Source organism: Meleagris gallopavo, chromosome 5 (genome assembly GCF_000146605.3).
Source record: "Meleagris gallopavo isolate NT-WF06-2002-E0010 breed Aviagen turkey brand Nicholas breeding stock chromosome 5, Turkey_5.1, whole genome shotgun sequence".
Classification (NCBI taxonomy): Eukaryota; Metazoa; Chordata; class Aves; order Galliformes; family Phasianidae; genus Meleagris; species Meleagris gallopavo.
The window spans coordinates 3,043,551-3,062,168 of record NC_015015.2 but is presented as its reverse complement, the minus strand read 5'-3'; the positions used below and the strand labels follow the sequence as shown (position 1 = coordinate 3,062,168).

Sequence of the window (18,618 nt, the reverse complement as noted above, 5' to 3'; positions counted from 1 at the left end):
TTTTTTTCCCCCCTTAATTCCCCTCTTGTCCTCCCTTCCTCCCCTCTTATTCCTTTTTTTCCTTTTTTTGCATGATACTTACTATGCCTGGAATAATTTAAATATGGGCATTGTGTGTAATGTAATTCGGGTAATTCGAGTATACGTAAGTACATCCCTTTGATCTGGAGAAGTGCACTTCACAGGCAGAAATTGCTCAGCGCATTCTTTCAGGGGATGAGGAATTCATTTATCTCAGTTTTGTCAGTAAGTCTGGATTCTATAAGAAAAGATATTTTGACATTTTCCCAGACCAAGCTTTGCAAAGGTCTTTTCCTCCTCCTGAAAAGTGGCTGTGTGTAGTCCTACTGGCATTTTGCACTTGTACTTCATAAGCTACCTAAACCACATAAATTGAACAGGCTCCTTAAAAATGTTTTTAATTAAAACAGCAGTGGCACTATTGTAATAAGAATTCAGGCTTTGTGGATAGAAAGATTTGAGAGGAAAAAAAAATTGATTATTCTACTGTTTGAGGAATAAGTTTAAATAGTCATCACTATTGTTAAGTGAGCAGTTCATCATTCCAGAACAGAAACGTTTTTAATGTCAAAATTTTTTTATTGCTTGATTTCTGCTTAGTCAGTGGCCTTTGGGTTCAGTAATCTGTGACAAAATAAATATACATGAAAGATGCAGATAAAGTCAATCGAGTGCAATACTACGGTGTGTCCAAAAATAAGGGTAAGATTTGATAAATGATGCCCATAGGAAGACTTTACTAACACACTAGCCTGTCTTCTGGAAGAAAACTGTTCTTGCCATAAACGGAAAATGTTTTGCTTGATGTGAGCAGTGTTATTATTCTGTGAAAGATTACTTCATTCTTTTTACCAGGAGGACCTAGAAATGAAATCAACTACTTGTCCTCAAACTTGATTCTAATGTGACTGGCTTTCCACTGAGAAGAGTGAATGATGTTTCAGCAGACATTGCCCTGGTGTGAAGGAAGCAGCTGATGCCTGTCGCTCTGGTTACCTGTTAGATATCAGTTACCCAGTTTTTCAGCCACCTCAGTAATTCGTGTGCCTGAGAAAAGCAGATACTCTGAAATTTGCATCTTCAGCTCTGGTGTTTCACAGATGGTGATGAATGGAGAAGCTGCCTGGCTCACACCAAGCGACGATCCATCATCCTCTGTATAATCCTAAGCCTTTAGAAATATGCACCATAAGAGCTGCCATCCTGGCCTCTCGTCTATCATAGCAATGCTATTTTGTATAATTTCCTTCTTAATGGCAATGAAAATTATCTAGTATAATATACATATAATATATAATAATATACTGGTTTTCAAATTCTGCTTCTCATTCACTGAAAGTGTATTAATCTGTATAACTGTAGTGGGAAAAATATTTTAATATGTAGCAATAATTACAGTGTTATTGATGTGAGAAATTACTTCGCTCAATCCTAGTATCAAATGAGAACTGTCTCTGTGTAAAAGCCAAATATTATTTTCAGTCTTTCAAACAAAGCAATGAGCTTATTGGCAGAGTTATGTACTATATTTAGTAGCAAGCATAAATGTTGCTGAACTCTAGGAAAATTCTTACACAAAATTACCTTTTTTCCCCTTAACAGCCAGTGTGGTTACTCCATTTAAACTGCAGAAAATGAGATCAAAAAAACTCTTCCAATATTGGCTGCTCTGCTGCACGCTGATGAGCCACGCCAGGGGTCCATTCTCTTTTGTGTGTGAGACCGTGACTCTAAGTAATGGGATACAGTGGGTATTATGGAATGCATTCACAAGGGACTTCCCTTCATCTGAGCAAATGACTTCTGCTTTGAGGCAATATTGTCTCATGGTACAGGTTTTTTGACTAATGAAAGCGTGACTGCTCTGATTAATCCACAGATGGAGGTGTAATCCTGTTGTAAAATGTGACTAAGTAGTTCTTTACATGTTCAGGGAAATACTGACAGACTTTTGTCATTTTATGAACCACTACAGCCTATGCCTAATGCTGAACAATGGCATCTCTTGAGGTATCTCCTCCCGAAGGACCCTGCAGGCAAATTGCATCGAGCTGTGTCAAAGCCAGCAGTCCTCCCACACGTGGGCTTGGGTGCACGACGCTGACTTCAAACGCACAACTCCCCACTTTCTCCCTGTGCAGCTCCATAGCTTGCTATTCCCACGACTTTTCCTTTTATATCTCCAGGGAAAAATGCAGAGAAATAAACTGGGAGTTAACACCTTGTGTACCAGCAGAGAGTAGCGTCTTATAAGGGACAAATATGTATGAATGTTTGAATGTTTCCTAGTTTCTCTATTTATACTTAGTTACGTTGATGTTTATACCTCAGTGTTTAAAAAAATTAACATGTCAGATTACAAGCAGAAATGAGATAGATGAGCAAAACAATTAAAAGTTTGAATATTTTCATGTTTTCAAAATAATACAGTGGTATGATTACAAATACTTCCTAGTGTGGAATTATCTGTGCTACTGACATTGAAATTAAAGAGTAAATTTGCAGTAACACAAATGGTACAGATCTAAGCCTAGTTCCCACATAAAAATACATTTTTTTCTGCAAGGAAAATAGTATCCCATGAGGCCTGTTTTTTTGGTAAGTATTTCTGACCCAATTCATACATATTACTGAGAATCTCTCCCTCTCTCTCAGGCACTGCGTGAAAAATTATGGGAAAAAAATACACTGTAGATGACATCAGCTTTCTCTTTATTCCCACAGGCACAACAGCTAACAGATCTAGAGCAGAAACTAGCAGTAGCAAAAGACGAATTGGAAAAGGCCGCCCTTGATGAAGTAAGAAGTGTAACGTGATGTAAGCATGTTTATCAGCTGTGAACGTTTCAGTGTTATTAGACAAAAAACAAGTGGAAGTCTTGCAGAATTTGAGATGCAGTTAATGCGTATACCTGGGACTATTTCCACCAAAGTCAGAGGGAGTAATTATGCTGCATGAAATACATCTGCATGTTATTTAAGAGGAGGAAAAGCAAGCTGAAAAGATCCCGAAAAGACTCCTAAAAAAGTATTACTCGTGCACTAAAATATTTTTCCTTGTTGGTCAGTATTGCAGTAACTGAAGTCCTCCTTTTGACTGAGGGTTTTGCCTTCAGCGTTGCAAAATGCCACCAGCATAAACAATGATCACAGCAGCATTATCCAAAGCTGTGTGTTTCTGGTGACATAGCAGGTGTTTCTTGCTGGTATGCTCAGCTGTTCCAAACATTAATTAAAAATTTAAGTGCATACTCTCCTCACATGCATGTGCACACACTAGTGCCCATGTGCTGTCTGTGGCAATGACAAGAGGACAATGCTTGTGCTAAATATCTTCTGAATGCAGCTATTCATTACAATGCAGAGAGTTGGGAAGGAGAAAGCAAAGAACATTTCACATCAGGAGCTTCTAATGAGAAAGCTATTAAGGAACTCAGTCTGCATGTTAAAAGGGATTTGCAGCACACCCGACTGACTTCTCTGACCCTATGTTTCTTTCCTGGTAAATATTATGGAATTTTAATTTAGGGCTAGGTTATGATTTTGTAGGCTTTCCAGAAGCGTGGAATCATCTGGCAAATTATCATTGAGGAAGTCCTTGGATGGCATCATTGTTTGCATGCTGTGAAGGTGATGTAGAAATGGAGCACTGTAAGTGAAGGAAAAGGAAAAGTTCATACAGGAGGAGCTGTGAAAGAACTCTGTGAGACACAGCGTCCATAATTACTCTAAATGCAGACTAATACAACCATTTAAGTTTCTACAAACCTTTTTGGCCTTGGCTGAGAGCTTTTCTCTATGAACTAAAAATATATGGAGATGACCACAGTAAAGACTTTACCTTCACTGCTTTGACAGTTCTTGCATGTGTAGTAGGAATGGGATACATGTAGAAAGCAGCACATCTTTTTGGAACGTGAGCTGTTTTGGATATGAGTAATTGAGTTTGAGATTGAGTCTCAAACTGTGACTATAAATAGGCATAAAAAGTGAATTTTTCTTTTGGGAGGGTATCAGGCTTCTCTTTTTATTATTTGTTTTAAAATATTGCTTGTGTAGATGGTAGACTATGCTATATGTCAAGAGTATAATCAGGGGGAAAAAAAAAGATATGCATAGTATCTTGACACTACTTTTGAAAGACAGACAGTTGATACATCCAAGGTTGTTGAGAACTTTGTCAGACAACATCTTTGGTTGTTTCCCTAAATTGAACACTTGTGCTGGTGATGATTCAATCAATTGGACTTCATACAATTCAGGATTTTGATGATGATTGGCATGGTATTATCCATTTTTAATGATTTCACACATCAGTTTTCTCAGATGCAGTGATATTTTATCAAACGTGAGTTGCCAGTGGCAATTGCATCATCTATTAATTTTGTAAGCCCTCCTCTTTTACCATCACCAAGGTGATATGAATAGCTGTACTCCATGTTGATAAGAGATAATGACAATCACTTTAATGTAATTTTTCCTTGCTCCATACAAAAAAAGGTACTTTAGTTGTGTATTTTAATGGCACAAAAGCAGCCATTACTGTAGTGACATTATATCCATCATCGATACCTCAAATGAAAATGGCAAGTTGAACTGTATCTATAGCATAAGTACTATTACCAAAGCACAACATTTGGAATTAGCAGCTTTATTCTCCAAATTTATTTTGATAGATTTTCTCTTTTGTTCAGTTTATCTGGTGAAACAAAATGATTTTAGAAAAATCCATTTATTTTTTTTAATCAGGGTTATATCTGCCATGCTTTCTAAACATTACTTAATCACCATCAGTAAATGATTTTGAGTTTTTTGCAATCAGATTTGCTACCACATAACTAACGTTTGTAACAGAGTCGGTTTGAGTTTTAATTTTGTTGACGTGGCAGACATTTTTCAATTCCACTATTTTGTCTTTACATTCCTTGATATGCACCAAATTTGGCTGCAATTTTTGCAGATAATGTCTTCTCAAATGGTAATCTTTCAAAACTGACATATTTTCCTTACAAGTTAAGCACAGTGCTATATTGTTTGTCTTGACAAAAAGGTGCTCATCTTTCAGGGTTTTTTTTAGTAACTGATTGCTGCACTTGTTAATACATCTATATAGAAATCTACTAAAAAAATAACAGTACTCTAGATCATGTTGCAAACACAACCGTGCAATCACAAGAACAGCATTCACTAATAAAAAGGTTTAACTTGGTTTAAAGTACAATCATACTCTTAGCAGGTGGAAAGGACTATGGTTTACCTACTCTGCAGTGCAACAACATAATATGCACATGTATGTACATGAGGGAAGTCATCCTTCTGTTGGATTGAAATCAACTTTTAGAATGTGGAAAATTCTGAATATTATGAACAAACTTCCATGTAGAGTTTGTGTCAATTTGCAATACTTGCAAATATCTGCTTCTCTCTGCTAATTATTATAGGCTACAAACTGGATTCAGTATCGTTTGGTAGGTTACATATTTGTTCCTTTAATGATAACATAAGTATGAGCGATAATTGATAAAATGCAGGGGTGAGGAACTCTTAGTACATAATGCACATAACTTATTCATATAAAAACTACATATATCTGTCTTAATTCTTGTACTAAAAAAAAAAAAAAAGCAGCTGCTGTTTGTAAATGTTTGCTTTGATACAGGCAGGTGAAGCAAGTAATTCTGTTCATAATAGCGCATCTCGGAGAACAGATGATTTCTTGTTTTCCTCAGGAGTCACAGCTGAAAGCTCTGAAGGAGACTGTGAAGCTTTGCCTGTCCTTCGTTCTGCATAATCAGCCTCCTGCCAACCATCGAGTCCCTACAAAACCAGTAGAGAAGCTGACATCTGTGGCTACAAAGGGCTCAAAAGTTCAATTTCCAGTGACAAGCACCAAGGTATGGTTTCTCCCTCACTTTATTTTCAAGCATCTCTGAAAGTGTGCCCCGTAAGAGCATCAAACTGGAACTAAGGAGGATTTAAAATTCACTGCAAGATTACAATGATTTTTGAAGATTCTAGGCCTCTTGCCGATGTCAGTAAACTCGTACAAAGTTGGGAACTGGGTTCTTATTTTGCTGAGAAACAGAATTCTCTGTTGCTCGCTAACTTGACCGTGCCTGCATGACAAATCTACAAGGGAGAAAGATTAACACCTAAAAATAAACAAGAATGCTATGCTAATAAATAAGATGGTTTACCTGCTGGACACCAATAATGTGTTTGTAGTAATACAACACTGAACAGTGAGTTCAGTGTTACGTTTCTCAAAGAAACCCACTACAAAAGCCAATATAGAAGTCTAAAGCAGGTTGGGACACACATTCAGAATTTGCCAAAAGGGATGCTATAATAGGCATGGGAATATCTATTCAGGAAACAGGAATGGCAGAGAAAGTATGGAGAGAAAGTATGATTCAGTAGATTAAGGCATTTTTTTACAGTTAAAATTTACAACGAGTGATGGATATCCCTATAGTTTCCATCTCCAGGGTTGCATTTTGTTCACTGTTCAAGTGATTCAATAAATTTAGACCAAGCTTAAGGAAGAAAATTTTACAGCAGTGAAAGGATGGAGGGAGAATTTCATCTCCTCCTTAAATTCTGAAGGTCTTTCCCGAAATCTAAAAAGAAATTGCCAACTCACAGCCAATTTGTAATTTTTATGTAGCAGCTGTTGATATGCACTATTAGTACAGAGATTGAAGCCAAAAATCTGTAATTAAAACTGACATATAATTTCAGAACTTTGAATACAATTATAAAACTGAATCTCGTGTTGCTACTCTTACCATAATGATTGTAGATTCCTTAACTATTTAATACTAAGAAACCTCCATTTCCAAAACCACTAGCTCTGGAAACAATTCAGTGTATTAATTAATAACAGCCTATTAGAATATGAGCTCACATTTGGATTAAGATTATTAATTCCATGTTCTGAAGGAGAGTGGACTCTTATTGCGTGACATACAGATTGAGTTTTACCCTGGGATTTCAGGAGCCCATTTTCCCTAGCGAACCTGGCTATGAATTGTCTGTTTTCTTCCCATTGCCCTCCTCTTCAGGTTGCAAATGTTCGCACCTCTGTCATGAGAACACTAGTTCTCTGAAAGGTGGGACCTATCATATCACTGTGTCTGTGTTTGAGATTGGTATGGGCTCAGGGACTTTGAAGTGTCCTTGGTTTTATGACTATTCCTGTAGCACAAAACAGGAATGCAATTTAGAGATTGGAGCTGAATTTTTAATGCTTGTTTGAAAGGCAAAATAGTCTTCGTTCTTTTTCCGTAATCAATTACATTTTGTGTTTAATGTACTTTTTATTAACTGTAGCAGTATTTCCTTGCTCCAATCTGACTTCTCAGGCAATATTGGGATGCAGAGTAAGTTATACTGCCTCTTTAATAGACATTGCTCACATTGCTATGCACATGGCATATGCCATGAAAATGTCAACAAAAATAACGATTTGCAGTCCTGCTCTTCCCCATATTGACACCTCATTGTTATAAGTCTGTGCATTATCTGTGATTATAAAACCACTGAAATCTGTTACTGTAAAATAGGCTGTCAAGTCATCGTAGGAAGTCCTAAATTATACTCTCTACATCTCAGCCGTATGATAGAAGGTTTTTTATTTTATTTTAAGAATGACTCCCGTCCTTGTGTATCTTCTTTTTGACAGTTTTTTTTGATCTTACAAACCAGCTCAATCTAACTATTGTTGTATACTGTTCTTTCTCTATTACATTTGCACAATCGTTACAATATAGCAGCCTTATATTTAGATGAATATAAGTGTGTTTGGTTACTTTAAATATTTTTTCCTACTTGAAAATAGCAACTTAAGCATTTTGTCATGTTTGATAAGCAGCAGTCAAAACTTCGGGGAAAGAAACGATCATTTGTCTGGTAAAAATCTTCAAAGATATTCTCATCCAATTTAAAAATGTTATTCTAAAATTGTTCAACTCATTTAAATCTATTGTATGCATCTGTATTGCTTTTATACACGTTTATCTGTGGGATTGGGATACTTAATAGAACCAGTGAAAATAAGAAGGTTATATTTTTGTATTCATGGTTGACAATCACAATATCAGAGTGCTTGTCAGAGAACATATTTAAGATAAGAGTACAACGCAGAATTGGGAAAATATGCTACCAAAATTCTTGTGAAGGTTCACTATAAAAATCTGATTTGCTAAGGAGGTATTTTATTCTTTTAAGAGATTGGAATATAATTATTATAATTATACGTAGTTTCAAAAATCAATGCATAAAAGTGAATAAGTCTAAAAAATAAACAAAAAAATAAGAAAAAAAACCAACAACACACTTGTTGATCGGATGTGAGAAATTTAGAAATCTTAAGGGACGTGTGAGATATGGAGGTGATCTGATCAGCCAGCATGGCTTCCCAAAGGGCAGACTGTGCCTGATCAATCTGGTGGCCTTCTGTGTTGGAGTGACAGCACTGGTGGAAAAAGGAAGGACAACTGATGTCATCTACTTAGATTTCTGCAAGGCTTTTGATGCGGTCCTGCACCACATCCTTATCTTTAAATTGGAGAAATCAGTATTTGAAGGGTGGACAATTCGGTGGATAAGGTATTGGTTGTACGTAGCCAGAGGGTTCTTGTCAATGGCTCTATGTCTGGGCAGAGGCTGGTCACAACTGGTGTCCCCCAGGGGTCTGTCTTGGGGAGCAGCACTCTTTACCATCTTTATCAATGACACAGAGAGCGGGATCAAGTCTACTCCCAGCAGGTTTGCTGGTGACACCAAGCTGAATGTTTCAGTTGACACTGTTAATGGATGTTAATTGGTGGAAATGGTAATGTTTGCCAGGCTACTTGAATCATGAGTTGGAAAAATCTGTGGATTCTAGCACTGGTATTGACTTCCTGTTGAGGCCTTTTCTACACTAACTGTAGCTTGACAATACCAAACAACTCAGAAGTTATAGAGTCATTAGATGGAACACTTTCTTACTCTGTTTGCTTTAATTCTCCTTTCTGGAAAGTGCTAACGTTCTACTTAATAGATATTTTATAATGATAGTTGTCGTTCAAATATCTTTGTGCAGTGTAAATATACCGGTGCCCCAAATGTAAAACAAGCAAACAAACAAACAAACAAACAAAAAACCAAAAAAAGCCAACTTCAATAATTTGAAATATTAATGGCAAAGCAAAATCAGACGTGAAACATAGAGACAGACTCTATTTGCAGTAGCAAGGTAGAATACACAGATAATGGGGAATGCAATGAAAAAAGATATTGGAATAACAGCAACTGGTTTGCTCTAGGGAGATTTTGTCTAATGTTGTTTCACATATTCCCCAAATGAATTCTTTCATTACAAATGCCCTGTGGTTTTTGTGTATTTTGTGAACTGCAGTATTTTAAGAGTAGAAATAGCCAAGAATTTCAAGCTCTGAAGAAGAAAATAACACCCTCATCTCATCCTGCACAGGCTTGAACAAAAGACCACCTACAAACATCACATCTGTGACCTCGTCTTGATAGAGGAGACACATGCTGAATGACAGTTATCCTTCTGTAAAAATGGTAATACTGTAGGATTTATAATGATAATTGACTATAAATTTGAAAAGAATTTTTAATTACACCCGTGCAGTTCTTCAAAATATACATAAACATGTTGGTAGAATAAGTAAAACTTTAGAGTGCTTAAGTTGTGCCTGCCTAGTCCACATTTTTGAGGACTAAGCAGCTTATTTTTTGGTCATATTTTAGAATCATGTTGCATAGCATAGAAAACTAGTACAGTAGGTTCAAATTCATAAAAAAAAAATAGCCAGCTGAGTGTGGCAATTTATCTTCTCATCTTTGTCTCGAGGTAGGTGAAGAAAAAAACTAAATCAGAACAAATTATATGAGGAAATTATGTCTATTTTCTAAAATTAGAGCTATTATCTATCAGATCATGTATCATAATATTCCAAGATAAATGAAGGTTCTGACCTTTGGACAAAACAGTTTTTTGTTTTTCTTTCTGTCTTCATAGGAAAGATTAAGATTCTAAAGTCTTTTTTAATTCATCTGATTTATTTTTACTCGGGGTGACCTCTACTACAACACCTTGAAAACTTAACTTGGGAATTATTTTTCTTCAGGCACTAAACTTCAAGCTGATATTATGGCACTGTGTCAGGAAGAACTCCCAATTCTGTCAGTAATAACCTCACTCTAGAGACCAAATGATAGGTAAAAGGGCTTTATTTGTAAAAGAAAAGAGGTTTTGCTGAATTTAAAAAGAAGATAGTGATAGAGATTGCATATTTGAGATATATGCTTTTTGCTAATACAGTCTTTCTCTGACAAACTTTGAAAACCAAAGCTCTGTAAAGCAAAATATTTACAATGATTGTTTTGCAATTTTCTGTTGATTTTGCTGAATACTTCCTTGATGTTACCCCGTCCGCTCTCTGCCCCTTCCTGGTAGTTTGGCTCATGATATTTCAAGTAGTCAAGTTTTTTCCTCTTGCTCTATTTTTTTCATGTTAATTTTCTTCATTTCTAAATAATGAACTTTTGTTACTTGTGTTTTTCACGGTCACATAGAGCAAAGTTTATTTCGTGTTAAATTTAACTCCAGGATGATACAAACCAATGTAGCTACGGCAATGGATGCTCAGATCTCTTCAGAAAGTAACTGTTTCATGACTGAGGAGAAAAAATTAGTGGACATTCTCATAACTTTACCAGAAGAAAAAGAAGTTGGTACTAAGAATGAAAAATAACACATCCGTGGTCATTAATGAGTAAGAACATCAAGGACAGTGGACAAGACTGGGGGCTTTAGGGCCTTAGGAGGACTGCCATCTTTGGTACCTTTCTGCTTTTCTACATATTGCATTCCTCCACCTTTGCTTCTGACATTTAATGAGGTATCACTGGCATGTGGAGTTACAGTTCATTGCATTAAGCACTGGGATTGGGAAACAGTAAGTAAAAAAGAAGGTAATTACTAAATGCAGACAGCGTAAAATGGTATTGGAAAGGGATGCCTTCCACTGTTTTAGAATTTAATTTCAGAGTGAGTGAGGAATGCTTGTGTCCTTCTAAGGTTCTTATGGAGAAATCTCAGATACTAAGAGTATCTGTAAGCCTAACATAGTAAGAAATTTGTTTTGAAAAAGATAAAAGGTAATGCAATTTTAGAATTCCTAGCATGACCTATACCTTCAAGAAATGTTCTCCTTTTTTTTTTTATTCTCTTTAGGCTCATAGATTTTGATTATCATTATGGTTGGCATTCAGTTCATCACAGTCTTGTATTATTTTTTCTTTAATGATGATTTGTAAGAGTATGGCAACCCTTCCGCTTATATTTTATTTTCTGAATTTGCCTTGGATTGAGTACAATATTTGCTCTGAAAGCTTCCACAGACCTTTTTCTAGAGTTCTTCAGTGACTGATTTTTAACAAAATTTTATTGCATGCTGGAAAAGATATCATGCCAGAGATCATTAAATTGAAAGCTCAAATTCCTTGATTTTATTGCTTACTTTAAAGAAGTCTCCATTATTAGCACATTCCCTTGATATTAAATTAGTTTTAGATTCGTTTGTTTGTTTTTCACTAAGTACAATCAATGGAAACTAGGGGGATGGGGGAGAGCACCTGGCATCTCTTTAGTTCATATCCCAAAATAATAACATTTTCATTTAGTAATGTCACTATAATTAATATCATTGAAGTTTTTGTGACATTATCTTTTATAGATTAGTTTTTTGACCTCTTTTCATTTTGTTATGGGCTACAAGTAGCTGATGATAATTACTGATATAGGTTTTCTATGTGCAGCATCTATTACTAATCTACTGTTACAAAGCTTCACTTTATATGTATATGTAAAGCCTACTGACAAACATTAGAGATAGTTGTTATTTTTCTTTTATTTGAAGAAAGATGCGATTTGGAAAATTTTAAAAAAGATGCATCACTGATTGATTCTTGAGAACTGAGTATTTGGGGTATACTGGATAATCTAGTGATTTGATTAAAACCATTGCACTGAACCATCAAGCATAAAGTAAAAAAAAAAGCAGAGTAGACCTAAGGCATTCAAGTTCAATTTAGTTTTGAGTAATTTATGAAATTACTTATTGACCTAAAGCTGCCATTTCATTCCAGAATTTTTAAGCTATGCCTTCTTAATTTATTGTGGTATATATCTGAAATGTCATATATTTCATTTTGGATAAGAGAGTAATAGTGTGAAGGAATGTGCCGTTCAATCATGGAATAGCTCACATTCAATTAAAACAATTAAACAAAAGCTTTTTAGTATTAAGCCTAAGCTTGTTAAAATCTGAAAGTTAAGAGGACGGTGGTTAAACTGAATGTTTGAAGTGATGACAAATGAGTTTTAATGTTGATATTGAATCTTTTTCATTACTATATATTATGAGATAGTTCTTTAAAAGCGGTAGCCCTAGTTTCTGTTCATACACCTGTGGTCATGAGGACAACTGCTTTGTCAAGGACTTTCTTATGAGGATTGGCTTTAGAAGAAGAGCTCAAAGAAACAGAGACTTGGAAGAAAAGTTTATTCTGGGGAAGTCGGGTTCAGTCGGGTTTCTTGCTTTCTTTTAAATTCTAAAATCTTCTCTGTGAACTCAGATCTGAAACTTAGCTCCTGCTTCAGAAACATTCCAGCTTTGCTGAGTCCATCCTTCTGGGGTCTATAACTCATCTGGCACTGAGTTTTGTCTTCCTGAAAATGCAAGTGCCTGCGTTTGGAACTGTAACTTCAATGTCTGCTTATGCTCATCTGAGAAGGCTGTAATTACCTATAAAGCATATCCTGACTCAATGTACTACTGCTGCTCTGGAATGTAAGAAGTGTTAGACAGTGTTAATTGTCCCTCAGCTAATTGCTTTTTTCCTTTGTGGTCGATGCAGAGAACCAAGACTATTATGGAATCAATGCGTTCATTTTGTTGCTTCAGTTTAAGTACTATAAAGTCGAAAACCAAGCAACTAATGAAAAATCAAGTCTAAGATACTTAGGTATGTTACATTTTGTAAAACTTTGAAGGTTTTTTTTTTCTTCATGAGTGGATAGCCTGTTTTCAAACATCAGAAATATTAGAAAATTGGGGAAACAAGAAAAAAAAATACAAACAGTTAAAGGAATCTGTACTTTATTCTCAAAACCATAAAGGAAATCAGTGCAAAGTTCCCACTGTCTATGGCTCTGGGGAACCACCAGCTGCATGTGAAGTCATGGTGGGACACAGAGGTGGTGATTGGTGAGGAGATCCCTTTGTCCACGGTTTTGGGGAGCATTCATCTTCCTGGACCGTGATTCATTAGGGACTGTGTCTGTCCTTCCTCATTCTTAGGTCACTGTCCTCATAGAAAGGTTCTGGCTGAGAGGTGGAGGCCATAGTCTGATGATGTCTGCCTGGCTGCAGCAGTAGAAGACAGGAGAATTGGTAACAGTTATTCCCTTTTACCAAGGACGGCTTCTGTCTCCTTGCCTGGAGCTCTCCTAGCCTCGTGCCAAGGCTGTCCATCCCATGTCAAGCTTCTCAGCAATCAGGAGTACATTATTTTAAAATGAAATTCAAAGGAGTTTTCAAAGCTATGCATGAAGTCAGAGAGAGAAGATTTGTTTATCTATTTATCTCTACTCATGAACATAAATCTCTCTCTCTTTAACTATCCTTGAACTTTCCATACTACAAAATATTAGGTATCACAGTTTGCCCAATAAATGAGAAAACAGATGTTAAAATTTGATAATAATTAAGGGAATGACAAATTATAAGTTTAGATCATAAATATGTATGTGGCTGTTAATAAATTTTTCTCCAATAATACTGATTATATATATATGATGATATAACAAAAATCTCTTCCATTTTAAGCTTAGTTAATTCTATTTTCTTGTTTTATCTGCAGATAAATTTACAGTAGACATCTAGAGCTACTGCTAAACAAATGACTATTAGAAGAAATAAGAAGTGAAAAGATCCATATCAAGTAAGCTAATTGCATTCTGGCTTTAGACATATGTGCTCACGAGTAATTAGACCACTAAAAATAAAAATTCTACCTTTCTACCAGCAGTCTCTGAACATGCTGTTGGACTCACATTTGCAGTTAGCCAATGCTGGCATCCACTATGAGTTTATTTTATACAATTTAAAGACAGAGGAAACACTTGTGGGCACCTAATTTTGGTAAATATATTTCCCACAAATGTTTTCTGTAAATAATTTGTTGTGTTCTTTGAGAATATCTTAATCTGCCATTTTACCACTGATATAAAAACTTTGCAATTTAATGCTTTTCTTCATGTTTTCAGCATACCACATGGAAAGATGCATTCTGTAGTTTTAAGAGCCCAAAGAAAGACGTCTTTCTCTTTTGAGCCAATACATCACAACTGATTTCAGTTCACTGCTGACAAACTACATATGTTATCATTCATCTTCTACAGAGAAGAAAAAGGACACAGCTAAGCACATAGCATATTACTGAGTTAAAATTTACTAAGCCAAAATGTTTACTGGCTTTATTTTATTACTCCACTTATTTCTTTAATGTGGAAACAGGTTCACTCATTAGTGAGCAGCATATCCAACAGTTGATTTTTTCCCTTATAAACCCTGCCTGTTTTCCATTATGAAGATTGGCACTATATTTGTGAAATTTGGGTTTAGCCTACTTTGAGATACCATTCAGAGAGACTTGGATAGGCTCAAGGAGTGGGCCAAGGAGTACCTCATGAAATTCAACAAAGCCAAGTGCAAGGTCTTGCACATGGGTCCTGGCAACCACCATTATCAATACAAGGTGAGGGAGAAAAAACTCCAAGGAGATCTGTGAACAGCTTTTCAGTATCTACAGGAGGAGCTATAAGAAAGAAGGGGGCAGACTCTTTAGAAGGATCTGTTTTGATAGGACAAGGAGAAATGATTTGAAACTAAAAGAGGGGAGATTTAGATTGGATTGGCCTTTAAAGGTCCCTTCCATGTCAAATAATTCTATGATTCTACGTTCTGTTATTCTAAACTATTAGCAAAGGGAATCATTAAGCATAGGATTCAAGAATTGTGGAAAATTTTGAAAGGAGGACATCTTAAATCCCTAGCTCTTCCAATTTCAGTGCTCCCATGGTTTTAAAGTATTCTATTTGGATTCAAGTTTAGCAGTGACTATTGCCTGCTCAGTATTTCACAAATCGCTTAAAGTAAATGTTCCTAGGAGTGCTAGGTTGATCATCTGTATTTGGTAGAGTGATTTTAAAAATCCTTTATGGGAATATAAATGTATATATAAGGTATTTATAATCTGTCAGAAATATACTTACCCTCCCAAACAGAAGTGCTATAAACTACAACTGATGTCACTTATCTTGACTGAAGTTATTTAGAAGTTCTGCAGTGCTGTTTATTTAGGCATCCTACTAACATGACTGTGTAACTGTCAGCTTGGAAATATGTGGTGGCATTCTAGAAGGAAAACATTTTTTAGTTTTAGTACCCCTCGAATACTGACTAAATACTGACTAGAATGGGAGTGAAAGGTGTGATTCTTAGTACATTGGTGTAATCATAGAGAGCAGCAAGGGGGTTATGATTTTTATTTTTCCCCTCACAAGTTATGTTCCCATTATAGTAATGAAGTATAAAAAAATAATCCCAGCTCTCTTTAATTTAGCTGTCCTGAGCATTCAGAGCATTTAACCTTCAGCTGATAGCCTATAGTAAATACAACAGGAACTGCTGAAGAAGCAAGAAGTAGTAGCCTTCTAGGTTGCTTCTAGCTGTGTATAGTGGTAACAAACATGGCAACCCATGGTTGGACTAGATGATCCTAGTGTCTTTCCACCCTTGTGGTTCTATGATTCTAAACTGTGTCCCATTGTCAACAGCCAACTTGTAGCAGGTTGTTGATCATAGGTTATTTAGGGAAAAAGTTGAATAAGAGAAAAACTTTATTTAGTCGCATATATTCATACTGTAAAACTATTTTAATGGATGAATGTCAGATGTGCCTCGCCTCTGGGCCAGAATTCCATTAGCTGCTCATAGAATCTAATACAGCAAAGCAGCAAAATATACTTGAAAATGGTGCTGGAATGGCTCATACAGAGAGTTGCTCAAAAAGATCAACTAACCTGAGGAAAATATACTTTCATATTTTGCAGATAGTCCTCTCACAACAAGTAAATGATAAATGCAAAGAGATATGCAAACTGTATTTCATCTGATTCATCACTAAAATCTAAGCTTTAATATCAGCTTCCTGTGGAAAAAAAAAACAACAACTGTGCTGAGTGATGAATGCATGGTTGATTCAGGAAATTAGAAAAGAAAAATGTGTGGAGTAGTGAAGCTGTCTTGAGAATCTAACATTGGAAGGGCAACATTTTAGCTTTAAGGATCATTATGTATTGTGAATAAATCAGAAAACTTGAATTTCGACTCTATTTTCCTTGTGGAATGATTGATATATTGCTATTGAACACATTAACACTAAGTAAACACTAATAGTAAAAAACTAAATAATTTGTGGTTGTAAAGCAGATGATAATCAAAAGAATCAAAGGGTAGTTGGTTATTAAACTTAGTAGTTTTATTCCGTCAAATACTGGCAGAATACTCATGGAAAGCACTGAAGTAGACATGTAAGTGTGCGTTGTGTATGTTTCTAATGCTGTTTTTTTGTTTGTTTGTTTGTTTGTTTTATTTTTAGCCAGTGCCTCTCTGTATTTTGTGCCCTGGGTGTATAGGGCTAATATGAACAGCTCTGTAAACCTTCTGGATTAAAGTATGTTTAACAGTGCAGGAATTCAATGTTTTGCATTGCAGCTGTATACATCATATCAGTATTTTCCCTACCAAAATCCACACTGCTTAACTTCAGTGAGCAGTGTTCTTCACAAACAAGTTTTCCCCAGAAGAAAGGTGTATATGATAATAAATGTTTTTCAAAGTCATGATTTCTTTTCCTCATTATTTGCTGAACCAACCTATTAAAAATTGGCTAAAGCCCTGAAGATTTTTTTCCTGCAGAAAGCACAACTTGCAACATTCCCTTTTCCACGTACTCCAAAATCCTACAAAATCCATACAAAAGGAGCTTGTAAGCATTTTGGAGCATTTTGTACACAGTCAAAACTACAGATGTGTTTTATCTAGATGAAAATCCTACCTTTCTAAATATGTTAACTTTGTATAAAAATTCAGTGAGATTTCAAGTTGCTTGATTTGTTTCAGTGATTTCATGATTAAGCTGAAAAATCAGCTTAATCTCCAGGCATATTGTTTATAGTTTAAAAAGTACATATCCTTTATTGATGAAGTTTTTTGTTTCTTTTATTTTTTCAAAGTGTGCATTAGTATTTCACTGGGGCTCAAGAGAAATAAAGAATACTGATCTTAGCACATAACACAAATAGATGTCTGGAGCTCTTGTGCTGCACACAGTAGCATTTGTACAAACGCTGTACAAGCTGTGCTTTGCAGTTGAATATTTTTAATTGCTTAATATGGAATATTTACAAAGTGTTCCTATTCCTTTGCGGAATGTATACTACAGTTTACTTGCCATCCTGAGTTACATTTGTTCCCATCTTAGTGTTTTAAATGCATGCAGAGCCTTAGAATTTCTGAAATGCATTCACTCACTTCACATGCTTAGAGCACAAAAGAAAACTTGCATTTATTGGCAGATAATTTCTGTATTCTACCACAATATTCTTAATTTTGATTGATGGTTACTTATTATTCCTCTGTGAGGCAAGTCATGTAAGATTCAGCACAACCGACATAAGGAAAGGAAGTTCTTTTCCATTAATTTCCACTAATTAAGTGATCCTGTAGTTTGCCACGTTGTACTTCTGTTTCATCACCTATGAAATAAGTGGCATTGCCTACTGAAAAGCACTGTGGGAGAGCTCTTTGGAACATGCTGATTGTTATGACATCCATGCTTTTTCATCGTTTCAGATAAATTCCAATACATAATGTGACCAGCAGCAATTAGAAATAGGAAAATGAGATGAAGATAACCTCAAAGGAATAACTATCTTCTGTCGCTGATGTCATGTAGATGTGTTATCAGAATATATTTCATCTTTTTATTTGTTATTTGTGTTTATTGCTTCTTCCATTTTTTATGTTATTATATAAGGTGTAGAATAATGGTTGCCTCTTTTCATATATGTCTTTAATACCTTATCTCAATAATAATAATAATTTCTGCTTTTTTTTCATGTTGTTGTTTGCTGTTGTTTAATCTGTAGTGCTATCTGGGTGATGAATTTTCAGCAACCATAAGGCTCTGATTTGTGTAGGTCAGTCAGCTAAAGTTCTGTATCTCCCTGTGTCGTTATGTGATCTTTCAGGTATTCCAACTGCTAAATTGTTCATGAATTTGAATTGCTCTTTGCAGATCACAGCAGAAGTAGGTAGAAAACAGAACATTCAGAAACAGAGTGTTCTGACAGTATTGAGAGCACCTATAAGGGGATTCTATAGCCTCAAGTTATGTTCTCAGGACAATTGTCTTGAAGGTACACTATGGAAAAAATATTTTTTTAACTGT

At 35.6% G+C, this 18,618-nt stretch overlaps 1 protein-coding gene across 2 annotated transcripts in view; it reads left to right on the top strand.

Moving 5' to 3' along the window:
- LUZP2 (leucine zipper protein 2) overlaps positions 1-18,618 on the top strand; it is a 117,043-nt gene that overhangs the window by 81,863 nt on the left and 16,562 nt on the right. For both annotated transcript variants that reach the window (XM_010710705.3, XM_010710706.3), the window contains exons 8-9: positions 2,746-2,820; positions 5,751-5,915. In XM_010710705.3, the coding sequence (XP_010709007.1) occupies positions 2,746-2,820; positions 5,751-5,915 (240 nt within the window). The remainder of the gene's footprint in view (positions 1-2,745; positions 2,821-5,750; positions 5,916-18,618) is intronic.